The sequence below is a fragment of the Furipterus horrens genome, unplaced genomic scaffold (assembly GCF_987537825.1).
Source record: "Furipterus horrens unplaced genomic scaffold, mFurHor1.1.pri manual_scaffold_1, whole genome shotgun sequence".
In the NCBI taxonomy this organism is placed as follows: Eukaryota; Metazoa; Chordata; class Mammalia; order Chiroptera; family Furipteridae; genus Furipterus; species Furipterus horrens.
The window spans coordinates 6,737,884-6,760,607 of NW_028327171.1; the positions used below are offsets into that span (position 1 = coordinate 6,737,884).

General features: G+C 49.0%; 1 protein-coding gene across 1 annotated transcript in view; it reads right to left on the bottom strand.

The window, feature by feature from the left end:
• DSCAM (DS cell adhesion molecule) overlaps positions 1 to 22,724 on the bottom strand; it is a 425,587-nt gene that overhangs the window by 60,635 nt on the left and 342,228 nt on the right. The window contains exons 17-20 of the mRNA XM_090271008.1: positions 16,150 to 16,390; positions 14,113 to 14,259; positions 7,437 to 7,592; positions 678 to 811 (exon numbers count right to left, since the gene is read on the bottom strand). Coding sequence (XP_090127134.1) covers positions 678 to 811; positions 7,437 to 7,592; positions 14,113 to 14,259; positions 16,150 to 16,390 — 678 coding nt within the window. The remainder of the gene's footprint in view (positions 1 to 677; positions 812 to 7,436; positions 7,593 to 14,112; positions 14,260 to 16,149; positions 16,391 to 22,724) is intronic.

The window sequence follows — 22,724 nt, forward strand, 5'->3', positions numbered from 1 at the left end:
TTTGATGAACCATTTTCCTTTTCTTTTCTCTAACACTTTCCTTTCATATCGGGTCTAAGAAGCACTTGAACTCCACAGGCATTCTTCAGTGATAATAATATTAGAGATAATAAATACGACACTATGAAATCTTCAGTATTCTAATTTTTAATTCCTTTACAAAGAGCTAAGCGGACTCTTGTTCCTGTAAGGGTCCTAGTCCCTCTAGTAGAACAGGGTTTGCTTGTGGTTGCATCTTAGTGGGGGATGGGGCGGGGGGGGGGGTTAGGGGGAGGGGGCAGAGGGAGGAGGGAGCGGGGAGGGGGGAGAAGGCATGAAGTGCATTTGGTGACAAGCCCGATAGCAAAATCAATAGTCATTGTCCCCCGATTCTCTATTACAGCCCCATTAAGGCCTCTGGGTTTTGATTTTGATAAGCTGGCTGGCCGTTTTGTGGGAAGTCACCAAGGACACAATAATTCTAGACAATCGTATCCCTTATAATGATTCAGAGGTGTATTTTCAAATGGGGTGCACATTGAGGATGTTGCTTTGTGTGTGAAGACAGCAGGGTAGGGGATGAAGCCAGTGGGAAGCACCAAGCAGGTGGGGAACAAAGGGATGGAACTGTCCCCATGGAGCCCGCAAGGCTTGTGGCTGAAGCCGCTGGAAAGGCTCCCGGCTCTTTACCAACTTACTGTGGGGTAGGGGTGGGAGCAGAACACAGTGTACTTCCGGATGACGCCGTTCAGCTTGAGCGGAGGCAGCCAGGACACGAAGACCATGGAGGCGGAGGCTGCCGCGGCCTTGACGCCCGCGGGAGGACCTGGAACTGAACACAGAGCCGCGAGCTTAGTCACAGAAATGGATCCTGATGGGCGCTCAGGCCCCCCACCCCGCTACCGCCTGACACGATCCCCTGGCCAGCTGGGCCCCTGGCTCTCTCTGCTCAGCTTCCCACGAGTGAGTGTTAGGGGCTGAACAGTGTTAACCACTGTTATATGAGATGTTAAAGGGACTGGTTTAAAAAAACAGAAGCTAGGGAGATGAAACAAAGGCAAACTAAACAGGCAACGAGAGTGGAAAAGGAACCGTGGGTACGGGAAGCATATTGGGGGGAGGTCAACAGGGAGGGGGAGTGGGGAGAGGGAGGGAGACGATATAGGAATTGGGGATCAAGGTAGGAGGGAATGGAATAGACGGAGAGAGGTTGGGAGGAACTGTATGCACAACTAATGGACATAATCTAAAAGGGGGGGACAACTGGAGGGAGGGGGGCCACCGGGTGGAGGGGAGCAGAGGGAAGGGAAATTGGCACAAATGTAATATTTTAATCAATAAAACACATTAAATCTGAAAAAAAAAAAAAAAACCCACTGTGAGGCGAGGCTCAAACCCCCAGGGCCTCAGCATGGGGCCTTATTTGGAGGCTGGGTCTTTACAGGGGGAATCCAGTGAAAATGCAGTCATTGGGCAGGCCCTGGCCCCGTATGACTGGTGTCCTTTAATAAAAGGGAAATGTGGACGCACACATGCGCAGAGAGGAGGTGATGGGGACACACGGGGCAAAGGCAGCCGAGGAGACCGGCCTGGAGCCAGTTGTCCCTCATGGCCCCCAGGGGACCCCCTCCTGCCCACACCTTGATTGTGAACTTCTGGCCACCAGGACCGCGAGACCGTACATTTCTGTTGTTGAAGCTGCCGGGTCTGCGACCCTGAGTCACAGCAGCCTTAGGAAGCAACACAGGTTGGATCTCGGAGCCCCATCAAGCCCCGTCTTCGGCCACGGCCTCAAAGAGGCCATTTTTTAGCAAGAATCCTGTGAAATCCGATGGCGGACAATAGTCTGTTGGGGACGTATTTTCATAAAGCAGTCCCTGTCATCGGATTACATTCTGGTAATTTTTTTTTTTTTTTTACGAAGGTAGAGGCAAGCTTGGGCAGTTTTCAGGAGTTTGAGCTCATCGGTGAGTGAATCTCTGACTCCCAGATCTGCCGGGTTGACGTAAGGAAGGCAGCTGCAGGAGACCACCTCTTCTACATCCCCCGCTGGCCCGGCCCCCCCTTCTGCACTGCTGATGTGAGAGCTCGCCGTCCGTTGTCAATGACATCTCCACGCGGCTTCACAGGCACTTGGACCCACCACGCCCTCACTCACCCCCTTCTCTCCCGAGCCTTGCCTTCTCCTGTCTCTCACTGGGGGGAGTGGTACCCTATCTCCTGTTTGCTAAAGTCAGGACCTAGAATTCTCTTCCCGCCTCCGCCCCGTCTTCATCAGCTAATGTGCAAGATCAGTGTGCCCTTGGGCTCCCCGTGGGCAGGCCACGTCAGTGGTCAGGCTTTCCTTCTGGCTCTGTGTTGTTCTACAACATTGAACCCCGTCTGGGGTCCCTGGAAGTGTCATGCTTCTCCTCTCCCCCAGGACCTTGCTACATGATGACCTAGGGTTTGGGGTTCTTTCTGTCTGGCCATGAAGGAGCCAAGTGCCATGCTGTGGAGGGGTCACATGGCAGGGAATGGAGAGTGGCCTCTGGGACCCCAGGAGACCATTGCGGCCCTAATACCACAGTGAGCTCAGGAGAGGCCACAGCCCCTGTGACACCTTGGTTTCAGCCAGTGAGACCCTGTGCAAGGGACCCAGCTAACTCAAACCTATGCCCCCTGACCCATGGAATTGGGTATTGTATTGTTTTAAAAAGGCGCTAAGTTCATGGTAATTTGTTATAGAACATAGAACATGACTCTAAATAATGTATCGTAATGTCAAACATCCGAGTTGGCATTCTGAAAAAATATTGCCTTGGTTTGAAATATGGCAGAAGTCTGACTAAGTATGTACAGACATTTCCTTCAGCTTCCTGTTTGTCGTGATCATTTTCCTGGTCTTGGTGATCAGGCATAGGCAGGTGTGTGTATGTGTGTGCATTTATGGTGTTTATGGTGTGTGTGATGTGTGTGTGTTTATGGTGTGTTTCTCTCTGTGCTTATGGTGTGCCTGTGTGTTTATAGTGTGTGTGAGTCTATATGTGTGGTATGTTGTATGTGTTTAGGGCATATGCATGTGTAGCACATAAGCATGTCACATATTGTATGTCTTCACGGCACACGTAGCACTGTGGATTGTGTCTCACGTGTTCAGGACATGTGTGTAGTGAGCACATGTGTTGTATTGTAGATGGTTTGAGCATGTGTGTAGTGTGTGTGTGTTTAGAGCATTTGTGTGTAGTATGCATGTGTGAGTTGTGTTGTGTGTGCTTGGGGCATGTGTGTAGTGTGCATGTGTGTGATGTGTTGTACATGGTTAGGAAATATGTGTGTGTTGTGTTGCATGTGTTTAGGATGTGTGCATGTAGTGTGTACATATGTGTTATGTTGTATGTGTTTAGGGCGCATGTGTGTAGCGTGTATGAGTGGTATGCTATGTCTGTGCGTGCATGCATGTGCAGACGTGATCCACCATGGGACCCACATGAGCCTCAAATGATAGCAGCCCCTCTAGCCATAAACTGATGCTATTGAGTGGATGCACCCATGTGACAGTCACCACAGCCAAGCAATGTATCTGCGTCCCTTTGACTCTCATTTCCACAAGACCTGAAATTTCTGGCCTTTGCTCTTACTAGAGCAGTGGTTTCCAAATATTTTTTAAAGCAGACAAATCTTTTAACTAGAGTATCATGGGGGAACCAACATATAACTCCAGTAAAGCAGAGTGGGGAGCATGGAGTCCCCCACTGGGCCTCTAGCTTACCCCTGGGCACCTCTGAGGCCCCCCAGAGCCCATGGACTTCACAGGGACCTGTGCAAGAATCCCTGTGGCAGAGGGAGCTTTGGAATCCTCACAGGAGAGGACTTCCTAGGACACCTGGCGGGCAGTGCTGCTGGTGCACCTGCTATGGCCCAGAGCATGACACAGCATGGCCATGCACCGAGGACTTTGCGAGCCTGAGCAGTATTGAGGGGCTCATTAGAGGGGCTCAGAGACACCCTGACGTCTGTTTATGTTGCTTTCAGATGTCCCACCAAAGAGATTGTTAATCCCAGGGGAGAGAGCACCAATTGCATGTGACACCTCCAACTGGTCTTTTCCCACGGACTGCCCTACAGAGTTATGTGCATTAGAGATGCACTCAGGAAATCTTTGAATGTAAACACAACTGCCTCTATTTATACATGTACAACATCCACTTTGGTAGAAGAGGGTCAGGGTGCACAATGAAAGGAACAACTGGAAAATTAATAGATGGGTTTGGATTGTGTTCTCTTTCCCCACAGCCCTGACTCAGATTCTAGTCTCAGCAAATAAAGTGGTCCTAGGATGACATGAACGTTTTAGAATTCAGAATCTTGTTGTCTTATGTTCAAAAACAGAAAGCCAGATCAGCAAATATTCTTTTGTGTTCTTGGAGGTACACATTCTTATTGCCTGGGCAGTCCTGGGAAGGGAGTCTGAAAGCTGAGAAATTCCCATAGATGCTGAGAGTGTGTCCAGGGATTTGAGGCCACCTTGATGGATCTGAGACTGACTACATCAGTGGGCCCAAGGATACATCCAGGGCCCCGGGAATATATCTGTTGACCAAGAATCCTTATAGAGGCTGAGAAACTGCTTAGTGTACAGAAAACTCATTTTCTCACCGAATATTTCAATAGTAAACTATCCCCTGCAGAAGTAAGCTTTTTGTCGTATTTTTGACTCTGTTTTATGTTATTAGTTTTATTTATTTATTATATTCTGTCTACGTATGGTTTACTAGCAAGTGATAGATTTTTCCTTTTTTAAGATGATCAGTGATCCAACAATTTAAAGTTCTAGGCCTCCTGACACCGAGGGCTTAGGGACCCTAGTTTAAGAAATGTATCGGGCATAGCAGATGAAATTCAGTGGATGTCTTATACTGACTCTTCAACCTGTGCCTAGAATAGTGAGTGCTTTACTGAGGAAAAAACGTAATAAAAATAGGAAATTGTTACTTTACTGGAATTGTATCCACATTTTTACATAATTTAATTGAAGTTGACAATGTATTCCAAACTTCAAAACTATAAGACTTCATGGTAGAATAATAAACAGGAGCTATATTCTTAATTTTATTAAGCATTCCTTCTATGATAATTAAATTTCATCCCTTCTTTCAATCAGACGCAAAATTGCATTCAGTTCTAGAAACTGCCCAAATGTCTCTTTATATGAGGTACTGAGTCTAGAAGGGTGGGAGCACTATTCTTCACTTCTAAACTGATGAATTCTTCATGTTAACCTGGGAGATAATTTCATTAGTGCACTCGTTTTTCTCTCTTTCTACCTAAGCTCTGCTCCATTTCTTTTTTAAAAATGCTGATGATTTATCCCACGTAAACACTGGCACTCAGTTCTGCCTCAGTCCCTGTTCCGCACACCAGCACGTGTGGAGGGCTTCCCCTCCACCTTGGGGTAACTGGTATACCCAAGGAAGACCCTTCACAACCAGTTACATCTGCATACCCCATCAGCACCACCTGCGAAAGCAGAGAATTACTGATTGACAAATTAGACTCTGGGTCTCAGGGTCAAGTTTTGAGACAGAACTCTATGATTTCTAAAACTAGAGGATTCATTAAAAATTGATCCAAAACGACCAGTCAATCAGGAGCTGGGGAGAGCCTTCCCTTCTTATTGGATTTTGTACATTCTTCTGAAAAATGCAGGTGTCAACATTCACGTTGCTGATCAGTTTGCTCCTTAAATAATAATTCCAGTGACATTTGTGCTATTGCTTAGCAATGCAAAAGAGTGTTCCGCCCCTGCTCCGAAGGCGTTGAGATCAAATAATCAAATATCTAGTGTCAAGAACCATCCCACTAGGTGTCAAACTAGGTGTTTGCACACATCACTTCCCTTTTTACATCTTAATTCTGTCTGATCGTTATGGAAATTTTGTACGTGAAGATAGATAAGGTTAGGTAAGGTGCCCGAAGTCCCATGGGCACCATCTAGACATGGCTCTGCATCTGTTACTTCTTAAAAATTAAATTAGGGCCATCTTCACTCGGGACATAGCTTTGTCGATCTCTCTTTAATGTGTGACTTCCTCATGGCATTGCATTTTGACTGGAGATTTCTCTAAATAACCCGATTCCTTTGAGCAGAATTGGCTGATACCTGCATATTCTTGGGAAGAATGACTTGTGTGTTCTAGAAAAGAGAAAGCGAACAGGGCTTAATTTGTGTGCAGGCACTATGGCACAAGAAGGGCTAGAGAGCCAGGGAAAATAACGAGTGAGGTGGAGGGACAGGACTGCTCGGGGGAGCAGAGCCTCATTTGGTGAGGTTAGAGTAGCATTTTCAGGGAACAGAAATGCTGAAGAGAAGAACCTCCCCAGGCCTCCAAGCACGAGTCCCCAGCTGCGCTGCCACAGGACAGACAGAGGCTGAAGCAACAGCATTTTTGATGCTCTATGTAGCAAACAGGTGTCACAGACATCAGACCCGCCAATCCGTGGCAGGTCCTGGGCAATGGGTAACCAGGCTCCCACCCCCACCCCACCCAGCTTCCCGGGGCCGAAGTCCTGGAAAGAAGACAGACAAATCGCAGAGCCAAATCAGCACAGAACTCAGGTGTTCTGTCTCACCTAAGCATTTATCTCTGGTATAACTGTGCTCTGATTTGGTGGGGTCCACATGGGGATCAATTTGACATCAGTTCCTCTTCCCTGTACTAAGGGGGAGACTGCTTTTCTCATTATTCCTATACTGTTTATTAGAACTCGGACAGGTTCGGATGAGGCTCCTCAGAGGTTCCCTTAAAATAACACAAAAGCTCTTTGTTATGGAGGTTTGGGAACTAGTCGTGTAACCAAGTCCAAATTATGTGAAATGGCACGAATTAACGATCTGGAACAAAACGCACTGTGATTTAAAGTTTTACTAAGTCATCATGAATTCTTAGAAGAAATTTTAAAAATTAACACGAAGCTCTCAACTTAAGGGCTTATTCTAAATTGATTCTAAAGCTGGCACAGAATCATGTGACTTAGACCATTACATAATTTTCAAGTGGAAGGATAGAAATAATCAGAGCTTACACTTAATGGCTGAAGAGTCACTAAAATGATTCTAACAGCGTATAAAACAGGTATGGCAAGTGTTATAGCTCTGGGATAAAAGGCATTTTTGTTTAAAATAATACCTGGCCAAAAAAAGTATAGGGGAAAAGAGAAACAATGGATAAATCAAACCAAGGCAATAAGGACGGTGATGGTCTGACTCATCTGGCAGATTCTGCGAGGGCAGCGAACGGTTTGCACGGAGCCAAGTCAAGAAGCAGGCCGGTGCGTTAAGGCAAGCTCGCTGACCCGGGCTCCCCAACAATAGCTCCGACGCGGGAAGGCTGCCACGTGGCAGGAGCCCCCCCCCATGTCCCCTGGCATCTCAGACAGGAACTGAGCATTCCACCCACACCTGCCCCATTTCTCACCATCCTCTTTGGTCCGGGTAAAGATCTGCTCGCTTCGGACGCCATCTCCAGCGCGGGTAAACGCCAGCACCTGAATGCTGTAGTTGGTATATTTTTCCAGCCCATCCAGCTCCAGGGAAGGCTGTGTGGTGGTGACGTTTTTAATCTCGCCCAGCTCTGGAGGACAAGAAAACATGATCCAGTCACCGTGGCTGTGGGCACACGCCTTCCCCGGTGCTGTCCTTGACGTCCAGCATCAGGCCATGAGCCCCCATGGGTCACACCTGAAATCACTCAGAGGGACTGTGCCAATCCTTTTCATTTGGAAAAGATCACTCACGCCTAACTGCCACGGAACCCTGAGTGGAACACTGGTCTGGAAAACAGAGCCATTCACTCCACGTTAAGTGTTATAAACCCAACGCCAGCACCACGGTGGCCCCTCCGTGAAGCCACCAGGCTGCAGCTTACCACCCACGTCCCTCACACCCTGACCTCAGGAAGCTCAGAGCCACGTATCACTCCCTCCGCAGACACACTTCCAACTGCTCATTAAGAAGCTTCCGTGTAATAACTGTGTGTGGCGACCGATGGTCCCTGGACTTAAGTGCTGGTCACTTTGTAAGGCGTATAAATACCTGACCACTATGTTGCACACCTGAAACTCATGTGCTGTTGTATGTCAACTGCCATGAAAAATAAATGTTAAGAAATGGCCTGTATTTAATGTGTACATTTAAAAAATAATAATTTACTTATTTGTTTGTTTATTTATTTTTAGAGAGAGGGGAAAGGAGAAAGAGAGGGAGAGAGACATCACTGTGTGGTTGCCTCTCACTCGTGCCCCCAACTGGGGACCTGACATGCAATCTAGTCATGTGCCCTGACTGGGAATCGAACCAGCGACACTTAGTTCACAGGCTGACACTCAATCCACTGAGCCACAGCAGCCAGGGTTTAATGTGTACATTTTATTTTATTTTATTTATTTATTTTTAAAATTTATTTACTTATTAGTTTGTTGTTTTATTTATATATTTATTTTTAGAGAGAGGAAAAAGGAGAAAGAGAGGGAGAGAAACATCAATGTGTGGTTGCCTCTCATGTGCCCCCCACTGGGGACCTGATGTGCAACCTAGTCACGTGCCCTGACTGGGAATCGAACCAGTGACACTTGGCTTGCAGGCCGATGCTCAATCCACTGAGCCACAGCAGTCAGGGCTTAATGTGTACATTTTAATGAGCTGGACACACACGTGCATCTGGGGTACCATCAGGATAATCAAGAGAGCAAACAGAGCAACACCTGCACAAAGCATGTTCTGCAAGTCGGGTTTCGTTTTGTGTTTTTGTTTTTAGAAACTACTCGACATCAACGCACATGCACCTTTAAGTACACAAGTTCATCTCTCATCTCTGAGCTGAGATGAGGTGGCTCAGCAAACTCCCTTCCCCAAGAGCGAGCCCTCTCAGAGTCCCCGCTGAGGTGACACACTAATGTGTCAGAAACTCGGCGTTGGCTAAAAAATGCTTCGTTCTCAGGAGTGGGATCAGCTAATGATATTCGAAGGTGGAACATTATGCTCTCTCCTCTCAGGCATGTTACACGCGACACTTTGAGAAAACTCACAGGGATGTGTTCATACCTCCACGGCGTGCAGGCTTTGAAATGAGCCACCTACGGAGGAGCCGGAGCGGAGGAAAGAGGCCTGGGGGGGCGGCTCACTCCGAGGGCAAGGGGCCGTTTGGGGGAGGTTTGAGGCCCCCTCTCCCCGAGTGCCCTGTTACTGTGAGAATGGAGAGGGAGGCGGAGGTCCGGGGGCTGGCTGCTGGGGTGGCTGGCTGTGACGAAGGCCGGCTTCGCGCACATTTAGAAAGCAGTAAGGGTTCCCGTTGCTTCTCCTGCTCTTCCCTGCCTGAGTCAGGATAACTGGGGGGCTGCACGTGCTGACTTAGGAGCCAGCACTGCCTGGGTACACACTTCACTCATTTAACTATTACAAGAATGCTGTTATTTTACAGGAGAGAAAACAGAGACAGAGAGAGGTCAATTCCTTGCCCAAGGTCATGGAGCCTAGCACAGTGGCCGAGAGCAGGGGCCGTGGAGCCAGAGTGCGGGCCTAACGCCATAGTCCCCAGTCTCAGCCACTCAGCCACCATCACTCTGTGGAACTGTCACAGTGGCCAGATTAGATGGGCTTTCCGTTGGCCCAGTTTTCTCCTCCTGATCTCTGTCTCTCTTTTCTCTATCCTTCTAGAGCCTCGCACAAAAGTTCAGGGGTAAATGACCACCTCTGTGTACCTACGATGACTGTGGAATGTCCTTTTTAATTTCTGTTTTTGGTTGTCACCAAAAGGATCCGATTTGGGCACAGGAGAAACGTTTAATATAAAATAATGCAAGAGGCGGCCGAGGCTTGTGACACACACGCCGGAGCCCGTGTGTGTGGCGAATGTTGTAAGGGGAGCGGAGAAATGGGCACATGAGGGGTGCTCGGGTGTGATACAGCCTCAGACGTGAACATGAGCTGAAGGCCGGTTAGTGCTCTGAACAGGTTGTAGGTGAGTTCTGGGGGCAGGATGCTTTGCTGGGGGGAGAAGGCAGGGCAAGAAAGGCAGCCCCCAAAAGACACCTTTAGCCCCGTGTCTTCTGGGGAGGCCAGAGGGGTGCAGATTTGCAGGGTCACAGTTTGGAAGCCTCAACAGACGCTGATGAAAACGAGAAAACTGTTTGCTCACGTGTACAGCTTTGTGCATTCAAAAAGCCAACGGTGGTTAGACCCAGCAGGGTTAGAAATGCTCCCCTCCGAAGGCAGCATCCATCCTGGGGGACCATCAGATCTCTTCCCCTCATGTTATTCGCCTATAATTTTCATTTTCCTGAACTTGTTTAATATAGGTCCATTGGATTAGAATAAAAAACCCGAATGTTAATGAAAAGAAGTGTGAATATAGATCTCATAAGATCTTTTCAGATTTAGAAACTTCTACATTATGCAAAAGATTACACACACACCTGCACAGATACACACACCTGCACATCGCAGGACCACAACATACGAACACACACATGTTCACACCTGCACACACGTGACACACGCCACACACATGCTGGCACAGCCACACACGTGCATGCACACAGCACACGTCCACACATGCACAATGCATTCCCCACACAGATACACTCACAGGGATACGCACACACATACACACCTGGAAGGCACACAGCACACACGCACACACACAGTCATGCCGGCACACACCCACATGCACACACATGGCACACAACACATGCATGTGCAGGTGCACATTCACACCCACACACAGCATTCATGTGTAGACACAGCACACACACATGCACAGTACACACATGTGCAGATACAAGCGCACACACTGGTGTATGCATACACACGCATGCACATGCACACTCTGTGCAAATGCACCTAAGGGGATGGAGGGGTGACACAGGGCTGTGACAGGAGCCAGCTATGAGAACTTGACTCTTGGACCCTCTGCGTTTTGTTTGCGTTCTCTTGCAAAGGGGCCTGGGGGTGGTCTCTGCCTCACAGAATAGAGGGGCTCTAACGGACGGTGTGGGAGAAGGCTGCGCCCACCAGGGGGGGCTGTTCCTGAATGGGACAGTGAGGAGGAGGGGCGGGGTACGGGGGAGAGGGCAAGTGGGGGCCTTGTGTTTTTAAAGAGCCGCAGTTGAACTAAAGAGTCACATCTGCTCAGGAATTGCTATGCTAATTAGAATTAGTATTCGCATGTTTACTCATACCGCGGTTCATATTCACACTGATGAACTTGTTCATCAGGAACCAAGAATAGGATTGCAGGGAAGACTCGCATTCCAGCTTATCCCCCAAGGCTTCTAAAGACCCCGACTGCCGGGACCCACTGTGTGCACACGGCCCTCATGCCCTGGTGGAAGGTGCCCCGCACGGCACCCCCCGAGAGCAGATATGGGGGAGCAAGGGGGAAATCATGACAAAGCCTGGTGCAAAGCAGCGTGCCTCGTTTTCCAGTTTTAGCTCTGGTTCTTTCTTTATGGCTTACACACAGGTTTCTATCCACTACTGCCCACAGCCCCGATGGGGTTATTTTTTAAAAAATATGAGAAGGAGAGAATAGTGTTCAGCTGGTCAGAGTAAAATAATATAAAATGAATATACAAAATATGCAAAACCCACACTACTTCTCTGACTAAAAGCTTTAAAAATATATGTTTTAGAACAAAATAGTTTTATGAATTGGTTTGTGCCCTTTCTCACTCTCAGAGTTTTAATTAAGACAGAAAACAAAACAGGGTGGAAGGGAGTGCTCAGGGGCCCCCAGGACTGTAGTGGACAGCCGGCTGGTGTCTAAATGTTCCTTCGCTTTGGAGCCCACTGTTTTGTCTTGAAGAAAGGCTAAGAGAGAAAAAGGAGCTCAGGTTCAGGTGGAATTTGTAACTTTTCAAGATGTGCGGTTTTGCCAGCAAGCTCAGGTGAATTGCTTCTGTCAGGTCTAAAAATAGTATTTAACTTTCAGATGATGATAAAAAGCTCAGAAACTTCACTGACATATTGTATATTTAACCTATGCTATCAAAGATATATTGTCAATTTTATTTTATCTGATCACATTAACAATAACAAGTAGCTTTCCTTATACATATTTTTGAAAAATTTTGGGGCAATTGCTCATCAGAGTGGCCGTAACAATCTCTGCCTCTCTTGGCCCGTATGAGCGTGTGTGTGAGTGGGTATGCGTGGGCGAGTGTGTGTGGGTGTGAATGTATGTGCAGGAGTGTTGTGAATGCACATGTGTGAATATGTGTGTATTGTGTGTGTGCATCTGTGTGTGAGTGAGCAAGTGTATGTATTTGTGAGTGATAGTATGTCTTGGTGTGCGAGTCTGTGTGCAAGTGTGTGAGTATGTGAGAGTGTGTGTGTGTGTGTGTGAGTCAGAGTGTGTGTTTGTGAGTGAAAGTATGTTTATGTATGTGTGAGTATGTGTGTGTGAGCATGTGTGAGTGTGTGTGTCAGTGGATGTGGCTGAGTGTGTGTATGTGCGTGAGTTTGTGCATGTGTGTGTATGAGATTGTGTGTGGGTGGGTGACAGTCTGTGTGTGTACAATGTGAGTGAGTGTGCGATCAGGTTAATGTGTGTGTGCAATGCTCCTCACGTCCAGTGGGCACAGTCCTCCCCAAAGTCACTGCGTCCTCCGTGTCTAGGGAAACCTCAGGGCCCAGCCTGAGGAGCTGGTGCACAAGCATCCAGTAATCCCTCGGAATTGCTTGCTGACCCACAAAAGCTGTGTGTCAGAGGCCCCACATGAGCGCTGCTGTTCCTAAGCAGGTTTCCCTTCCGGGGGGAGATACGCGTGGTACTTCCACGCAGACACAGAGCGCATCGCTGTGATCTTAATACAGCGAGTTCGAGCGTCCTTAGGAACGCTGTGCATCTCCAGCATAATTTCTTAAGTGTATGTGCTGGAATGTCTAAATTTTGGGCTTTAAGAGTGTAAAGTTGACTGAACCATTTAAACTTCACCATCCATCCTAGAACTGATACTGATGGGCAGTGTTCGCAAGTGTGAGTGATATGTGAAAATATGAATGAGGAGCCAACTTCATCTTGTCCCGGACGAGGCATAGAAACTAGAACGCATATATGCAACGATACGCTCTGGTATTACGCCAATAAAATAGACGCTTTGGCAAATTTTTGTTGTTTTACACTGACATCTATGGGACTTTCAGAAGCATTTTTTGGGGAGGAGAGAATGAAGCGGTGAAAGAATCATCTGCTGAAGTCTGTTCCCCTGGGGGCTGACTGCACCCTTTTGGGCTTGTGCCTCCCCATTCAGGAGACACCCCCTCCCTCACAAGTCTAGAACATCCACCCAGCAGGGCGGCCTGTGCTCAGCAGGAGTGTCTTGTGGAGAAGATGCTCAGGGAACTGTCTGCCACAGGCTGTAGCAGGTGCTCTTTACAGAACGCCTCCCAGCACCCAGTGCTGTGCCAGGGGCTACGCTGGGCAGCAAGAGCAGTTGGGTCTGGTTCTCAGCCCAGAGAAGCAAGTCTGGTCACAGGCATAAATGACTAAGGCTGGGGCACTGCTAATTACTTAGCACATTATGAATATTTTGCTCATGTGTCTTCTTTCCTCTCGTCTGGCATTAAGAGCAGAGGCCCTTGCCACCTCCAAGGCCCATTTACTTGCTTGGCAGAGCAGACTCAGGGGGTCCTGAGCAGGAGTGGGATATATCTGGGGGTCCTGGCTGCGTTTGCTCAAACTCAGAGGGGAGTGTTCAGCAGGAGGCCACACCCACTCAGAGGGGCTGAAAGGCAGCTCAGGCCAGACAGCAGGCAGGACCCAGGAGCAGGGATGCAGGAAGGAGCAGGCTGGACCCTGGGGCAGGAGCATAGGAGGATTTATAATCAGGAGAACACACCTATGCCTAGATTTCACAAGCATCACCCCCCCAAACCTCCAGTTGCTTGTTGGAAGGACGTGATACCTTAAACAGCTGCAGACACCTGTAAAATGCTGAATGAGAGAGAAGAACTGAATGATGTGGGGAAAAGAGGAAACTGTTCATTGATAGACCAACGCCTGCCATGTCCCAAATCCATACTAGGACGGGGATCTGCAAATTCCATTGTGAATCCATTGGGGCAAACTCAGCACCTTAGTTTAATCCTCTTACCTCCGTCCATGAGGTTGGCCCAGTAGATGACTCTGAACCCCTGGAGAATTCCATTCAGTGCTTCCTTGGAAAGTGTGGACCAGGATATTGATATGCTTTCTGGTGATGTTGCTATGGCTTGGACATTTTCAGGGGGATAACTGGGCACTGAAATGAAATAATTAGAATCTGTAATAACAGTGGGTAGTTTTATTAGTAGAACAACACAGAATAAGCAACATTATTTTAATATTTCAATATGCAAGCAAAAGAAACAATTGCCCTCAATTCTCAAAATTAAGGAAAAACGAGGACCATTCCACATACACAAATATTATTGGCAACTCAGTAAAATACCATGAGTTTATGCACATGTGCTCATAGACTTCCATAGCTCTCTTTCCAGATGAATGTCACTTTAAAGGAGTTCACCCCAGACTTGAGAACACTTCTGATCTCATCGCCTGAGCAAAGACCAGTGCTTGTCAGGTTTACTTGGCCGTCGCTCTTGTAAGTTACTGCTTTAAGCTGTATTTACACTGTGCAATATATTCTCTCCATTTGGTAATATCTGGCATGTAAATTGGAAGCCTAACCATTGAAAAGTATGAAAAAGCAGGCAGGTAACCATAGTTCATTCACGCTCCAGCCCCAGCCCCAGCTCTCTTTCAATACTAAAATATTCTGTCAGAGGAAAGAGAGAAAATGAACTAAGATTCAGGTGAAGGAAGTATTGGAAGCACGTTTCCTATGGATTTTATATGGACTTTAGACGCCGCCTCTAGGCGAGGGGACAAAATATGGACTGAACCACATGAAAAATGAGCATCGACGCGTGAACCAAAGGGCGTATTTAATCACTTTGGCAAAGGTGGTGAAGAAAGTGAACCCCAGTCTTCAAGTTCCTAGGTATCTCAGACTTCTCTTTCTGCAAAAATTTTCAAAACTTCTAGATGTCAGCCATCCCATGCCTCCTCAAACCTAGGCTCAGGTGGCTAATTGCACAAGAGATACTCTGCAACGCAAGCTTTCTGCCGTAACGTCTGCTGCGTTTTGCCGGAGCGAACCCCACAGCCTGTCTCTGCCCCCTCACTGCCTGTGGGCACTAGGATTCTCTGTCCTTTCTTTCTTTTTTTTTTTTTTTTTTTAATGTTTTTTATTGATTATATTGTTACAACAGTTCCAATTTTCTCCCCCTTGCTCCCCTCCACCCAGCACCCCCCTCCCCCAGCAATCCCCCCCAAGTCCATACCCCTGGTTCGTAAAAATTAACTATCCCCCCCCCCTCAAATATTTGGACCCTTTGTAATCTTGTAAAGGACAATGGGCGAAGGTCTCAAGCTCCTCTAGCTGCTTCAAGCTGGACATGGTCGTCGTCCTTCCTACCCTTGGGTCCAGAAAACCCTAATAAGAGTGGGGGTGTGGAGGGGAGGGTGGCCTTCCCACATGGCTTGGACAGAAAAGGATTCTCTGTCCTTTCGAGCACTGCCATTGACCCGAGCTTTTGCGGTCAAAGCGAGAGTTGGTGCTAATGGCCACGAGGCGGCGCTGCAGCACCATGAGATTTGCTCCCGGACGTCCACTCATTCTTGCTCTCGGGTCTCAGATGCTTGAAAACAGAAAGCAATGATAAAAAAAAAAAAAATAATAATCCTCCTTAACAATGATTTGGGAGAAATTATTAGAAAATCAGACTTCTGCGTTCTGGTCAGACCTCCCAAGTCAGACAGAGAGAGAGAGAGAGAGAAAGAGAGAGAGAGAGAGAGAGAGAGAGAGAGAGAGAGAGAGAGAGAGAGAGAGGTTTCACTAGGAAAAAAAAACAATTCTTGTTTTGAAATGAATGAGGAAGAAGCTGGCAAGGAAATGGATTTTGGCTTTGCCATCGAGATGTGTCAAGGGGGGCAGAACCCAATCAACGCATCCCTCGAGCGAATAAGGCCAAGCGGCCCCACCGGAGACCCCGAGCCGAGCAGGGACCAGGCTGTGGGCGCCCCGCGCCCCGACCTGAAGAAGCCCTTGAGGAAGGAAAGCCGAGCCCCTCCGTCCGGGGGAACCTACCATCCTCGAGGGTGGTGGTGATGATTTCCTGAGAAGAAGGTCCCGTCCCGGCCCGGTTACACGCCTGCACCACCAGGCCGTACTGGGTGAACTTATTCAGGTTGTCCAGGGTGTAAACCTCACTGTCCCCCGTGGTGTCGATGCTGATGATGTTGAACTGGAAGTTGCCCCCGGTGCTGTACTCGCGGTAGCCTATTTGGTAGCCTCGGATAATCCCATTTTGCAAATGTTTCTTGGGAGCCTAAACAGGAAGGAAAAGATACACTAAAGAATACTCCGCAGGAGGAACACCAGCACCCACCCAAAATAAAATCGAATAACCACCAGAATAACAATTCGGTGGAGTAATGGCAATGGTGGGTCGAAGCCACGGCCTTGTGGAGTGCTTGCTCTTGGTCAAGCGCTCCTTCATTTCCTGGCTTAAGGCAGCAGCCCTCTCCACAGCCCTGTGACATAGGGCTGCTCCAGCCCCCATGGGACACAGGAGGTCCCACAGACACAAGGGACAGAGGGGGCTCTGGCACCGGGGCCTCTGCCCTCCGCCCCCTGTCACGCGGCCATGGCCGACTTCTCCAGTTGGTGGGGAAGAGCTGTGAAAGGGGGGTTGTGTCTGTGGTGTCTGCGCTGACGCCAGCCATGGCTCGGTCACCAGGCACCGTCTATGAGCTGGGCCCTCGGCCGGGTGGTTCCCAGCCCTGGGGGACAGAATTAATTGGAGCTCACCCTCTGCGGGAATATTCCAGAATAAAAGAGCTTCCAGGCTGAGAGCTGGGTGTGGAGCAGAGGAGGCCACTGCCGAGTGGAAGGCTCAGCTCTTTCATGGAGGCCTAAGTCATTCTGGAATCACTTTATGATGCTTGCAACCGGGCAGGGAGAGGCTCGGGTTTGCTTTTTTCCTCCTAGTGACAAGGGGTCCGCTGAGTCAACAACAGGACAATTTTGGCTGACTTGCTGGTCCTTTAAGAGAAACCAGACTCTTCAAATATGCTGTAAGAACAACACCGAAGTGACGCCATAAAGTAATAGTTTTTGTAGACTTTTAAGCAGTCCACACATGTGTGCACGTGTATGTAAGTGGGCATGTGTGTATCTGAGTTATGTCTCTCTGTGCTTCTGGGTGAGTGCATGTGTATCTGTGGATGCATATTTCAGCACAAACTATGGAGTTGGGTCTCTCGGGGCTCTGAAATGCTTCCTCTGCCCAGAAGATGCTCAGCGATCCAGTTGGAGAGAGGAAATAAAACACTCAGGGAACTAGAGAGAAACCTGAAGTGTCCAGGTGTGTCCTTCCGGACGCTGAGAGCCAGCAGGCTGCCAGAAGTGGGGGCATGAGAGTGTTCAGATGCCTTCAAGAGAGGCAGACCCCAGGTGGGCCTGGAAGGGGAGGGCGGGGCCTGCAGGACGGGGCGGGGCTAGAGGGAGGGGAGGGTGACTAAGGCCAAGCAGCTGCCTGGCAGGTGGAGCCTTGACCCCTAGCAAAATGTGAAGGAGGGAGCCCACAGTGAGAAGGCAGAAGAAGGTTGTGAGCAGAAGGCAGCATTAAGGAATTCAGCAAACATCTAGGGATTTGACGAATACGCCAGCCTCCCAATGGGATTAGACGTCGCTGGCCGTCTTTAGGGGTGCGTCTGAGCTACACAAGAGCAGGGAGGTTACAGTTCTCTTTCAAGTAAACTTCCTCATTTACGGTGTCCTGGGATTCCAGCTTCTTTTCTCCACCGTTCTGAGTTCCTGCATGAACACGGTGCTAACTGATCAATGAAACGGTCACGTGAACCGTGACACAAGTTGGCACAGTTAGACCCTGGCGTGAAGACCTCGTACCTTTGTTATTATAAGCAAATGTCTGCAATCCTGATTTTACATGATTAACAACTTTTCACGGTGATTTCAAATCGGATATAAAGATTTTAGATTTTGAGAATTTGATGACCTGAAATATGTTTTACCTAAACCACCGAATTGCATTTGTATCATTTAGTTAATACAATTAATTTTCCTTCAGAAGTCATCTGAAAGTGAAACTTAAAACAGATACTTCTCCTATTTCACATAGTTTCTAAATATTAAATACAGTGGTCCCAATATAAAGGCTGTATTTTTAAACATTTAGCTTTACACCCATTAAGCCTTCTAATTTTTCACTGGCCCCCCAGGAAGCTTTAAGCTTCCCTAAGACACCAAGCCAAGGTCCCCGTATGGGGGCCCTGGAGTCGGGCCAGGGACAAAGCATGGGGAGTGAAGGGACGTGCCCACAAGAAAGAGTTTGTGTACAGCAACCAGTCTAGCAGAGCCCTCCGCAAGCAGAGGGACTTGCTTGCTGACATTTAGCTTCTTGGGTTTGCAAATAGATCTCACCTGTGATCTATTTGCACAGGTAGGTGGAAAAATCTCCTCCCTGCCCCCACCTCCATGGGTAAAAAAATATCATTCTAACTAGCTTAGGTATGAGAGACAACAGGGGTGGTCTTGTTCTGTTTGATTTCAATGTTTTGTTAAAAATACATAAAACACTCTTTGCATTTTCCTTAGAACTATATTTTACTTCTGCTGGTCCTGGAATGACATAAAGGTTAGTTCTGCTTGCTAGATTCTTCTGAGCTAATAATTTGGACCATGTCATCCATTTTTTTTCTTCCTAAAATCGAGAACTCCAGAGAGCTTGTTTACATGGTCGACGAACTGGTGGGTAATGTAGCTTCAATAAGGATCATTTACACAGACCTACAGATTCATAGCAGATCTCACCTGGTAACTAGGCCTCTTAATACACATGAAAGGAAGACTTTGGAGAGTGAGTGAATGGAAATAAAATAAACCTAAAGCCTTCACTCCATAGTCAAGAATCCAACAATCTAAGTCCCTTTCTCCACAGGAACAGGTGACCTTTTCAGGCAGGTGTGATACCTGAGGATTCCGTGTTCACCGTTTCTCAAATCCCTTTGAATGTGCTACGCTTCCAAGAGCAGCCTTCCCTACACACTGCTAGGTTTCTCACGCAAGAGTTCATTGTCCCTGGCTGGTGTGGCTCAGTGGATTGAGCGCTGGCCTGCAAAGCAAAGGGTCATGGGTTGGATTCCCAGCCAGGGCACATGCTTGGGTAGCATGTCATGTCCCCAGTTGGGGCTGTGTGAGAGGCAACCACACCATGATGTTTCTCACCCTCTCTTTCTCTCTCCCTTCCCCTCTCTCTAAAAAAAAAAAAAAAAAATCCATTGTCTTTCCCTGTTGAATGTTCTCCTTCCTTTGGATCCGGTAAGGATCCCGACTTCTGTTCGTCTCTGGTATCTGTCATATGCCCCCTCGCTCCCCTTTCCAGCCTGGCATTTTTTCCCCCTCCTGTCGTCTCTCGAAACAGCCTCTTTCATCCTTCCTGGTGCCCTTTCTCCAGGCTCCAAATGCCTCCCAACCCCCACTTCCTCTGAGAAAAGGTCTCTTTTGATCTCCATGACAACAGCAGCACCTGCATTTTATGTGTCCATCCAAATCAGCCCATAAGCTGCCCGTGGCAGAGTCTTCGCTCTGCAGAGAGACGGTGAAAGCAGCCAATGCACACAGCACCCCTCATGGCTGTGAATGATTAGAACAGGCATCTCTTCTCCAGAAAACCTCCAGCCAGGGCCTGCTTCCTGCATGCTCCCCTCCCCCCGCCCACCGCAAGCGAACGGACTTTGTTCAAAGCCAAGACACAGCTGCCTACTGAGAGGTACAAGCTTCCACTGCAGAATCTGGCATTCAGAGAAAACGGCATCGCTCCTGCATGTTGAGTCACTAGGTTGAAAAATGAATTGAAAATTCCTTTTAGAGTCCTCCAAATTCATGTACAATGTAACCTGTCCCATTTCCCTTTAGTCATGGGCGGGGGGGTGGAGGGAGGGGGGGCGGGGAGGGCTTTGCATTTTTTGTGTACTTCCTTCGGCCTTGGCTGTCTTCCCCACTTCTCAACATAAACAGCAGGAACGGAGCCTGATATGCACAGGGTGTCGTGTGTAGGGGAGCCCCGTGGTGCTCTGTGATGAAAGGAGAAGGCAGCCTTTGTAGAGCTGATGGTTTGTACAGCACGTTAGGAAAGGGAGACAGGGATATGGGAGAGGTGCCCTTTCCAAAGGGAAGGGGGCCGGTCATCTGAGCCTGAAGGAAGACCAGCCATTGCTGAGGACAGGGTGACCAAAGCAATCAGCATACATGGCTGTGCCCAGGAACCAGAGGTGACCTGGTGACAGAGAGGAAAGCTCCGGTGATCTGGCAGAGAGGAGCGGCAGTGCTTGTTGGTGGCGTGGGGGGTGGCAGGAGTGTGGAGGAAGCTTGGGAGCCCCCGGTTCCCACCCTGACCTTTGCAATCAGAAATGCAGGCAGGGCCAGGGGCAGGGGCTGGGGACCTGGGTTTTAACAAGCCCTCCAGGGGATTCTGGTGGATGCTGGCGTCTGAGAGCCCCCAGCATCACCGGGGAATCATTAAAAGGTTTAGAATCGGCCTCACTTGGGATGGACGATTCAGTTAAAAAGCAGGGACTCTGCATTCCCTGATTTTTCAGGTCACCAGCAACCCAGTTTCCTGGTTTCCCTCTGCAGAACAAAAGAGAACGAATACAAATAGGACTGGAGCCCGTCAGGGTCCTGCAAAGGGGCTCAGCTGCACGTGGCCCTCGGTTCAGGGGAACAGGGGCCTCGCTGGGCAGAGCAGGGCTGTTGGCTCCCCTGAGGACTCACAGCGCGGCCTCGCTAGGGGAATGGACCATGGCTTCTGCGGGAGGGATGTCAGAGAGGAGAAATCTCACATCATGGCATCAGGGTGTGTTTTCGTTTCCGTCTCTTCTTAGAATTGCATTACACCGAATACGGTGTTCAAATCACAGAGTTTATATGGGGCATGTATGGCCACGTGGCCCCCGTCCCCAACATCGTTGGCCACTGAAGGCTGGAAAAGAAGGAGGGGGTGACAGAGGAAGTAAAGGTGGACACATGGTCTGACAATGAGATGTGCTTGGTACTCAGAGCTACTTAGTTCAGGTTGGAGAAATAAGGATGAATGACAGCAGGTTTGAAGGACACACTATCTCCAGAGGCCAACAGCTTGGACTTGTTGCCAACAGTCACCAAATTCTAGTCAGGCTTGGCAGCAGAGGAGGAGGGGCAGCCGAGGGTGCCTGTGGGCTGGGAACACACATGGAGAATTTTTGAAACTGGTCCTTAGAATGTCATGGGAGGAGCTTGAGGTTAACTCCTGAAAAACAGAACTCCATCTATTCCATTTATAAACCAGAGGGTGGCTCCCATTTCATTCATCCATCACCCCTCCCTCCATCCCTCCCTCCATTCACTCCTTCATCCAACCAACAAATAGTTTTTGAATAGTTACGCTTGCTGGGTCCCTCCTTTGTGTGAATTTTGCTGTCCTTTGTGTGTCACGCTGTCTAGTAGCCACAGATGGCATTTCTCACCAGCCAGAAAGGCTTATCTAGTGAGTGGCGTCTGTCCATGACCTAGCAGAGGACTCAGGGCACACATGCAGACCGGGCCTTGCTGTGTATGGAGCAGCTCTGAGACCGGGATTCCGGGAATAGGCCCCACTGAGCTCAGGCCCTCTAGATGCTACGGCTCCTTCTTCGGGTTCTGTTGCCTGCTCAGGTAGCTGGTGAGCAGAAGGAGGCGGCTGCTGCAGCTTAGAGAAGTTAGAAAGACCTTCTGAGTCCCCTAGAGGGGTCCCAGAGCCTGGGAGGGAAGGGAGTCAGAGAGATGGAGCAGGAAGAGGGGAGGTGCCCCGGGTTCAGATGGGCAGGGGTGGGGGTGGGAGTGGGGGAGAGCCATGGCTCTGCAGGAGAAGTTTCTTTGGGCCAACCAAAGGTGTAGCGAGGGGCCCAGCTAGGAAACACTCCACCAGGAGACTGTGAGGTTTGGGGAGACTGGCCCAGCCGGCAAGCCTACGCTGGAAGCAATGGAGATTTTAAGAGAAAAGGGTTTCAGTTCAGGTGCCCAGAGAGAGTGGGTATCCATTTGGGAGCCTAAGGATGGGGCCCCAACTAGTTAGAGGTAACTGAGTGGTCTCACAGGGCTTAGCCTCTCCCCCAGGTGGGCGGTGGTGGTGCCCAACCTAGAGCGGCTGCCTACAGGTAAAGGGAGCCTTTGGGGACGGCAGCCCGGCCAAGGAGGGCGGGGCTAACTCAGCAAAAGGCCACAGAGATGGGAGTGGACTGCTGACCCACATCTGCTGAGCATATACCAAAGGCAGGGCGTTCAAAGGTGGGGAGGCTTTGTCAAGGAACAGCATGCCTCAGCCTTGTGCCAGAGTGCTGCTCCTGCAGTCTTTGTCACTTCTGCCAGGGAAGGTCTGCCCGGAAGAACCCAAGAAGACACGAGGCTCCCCAGAAGGATAGGCTGAGTGAAAGGGAAACTTCAGCGTCCCATGTGGAGAGAGTTCCTCTGTGCTTTGGGTCTCTGCCCAACAGACAGGAAGCTACTTGTGACGCATTTCAATCCCATGGGGCTGCTCCCCAGGTATCATGTCAGTTCAGTAAAGCCGGGTAGACAAATTATGGTCCCAGAGTCAAGTCTGTTTGGCCACTTGTTTTAGCGTG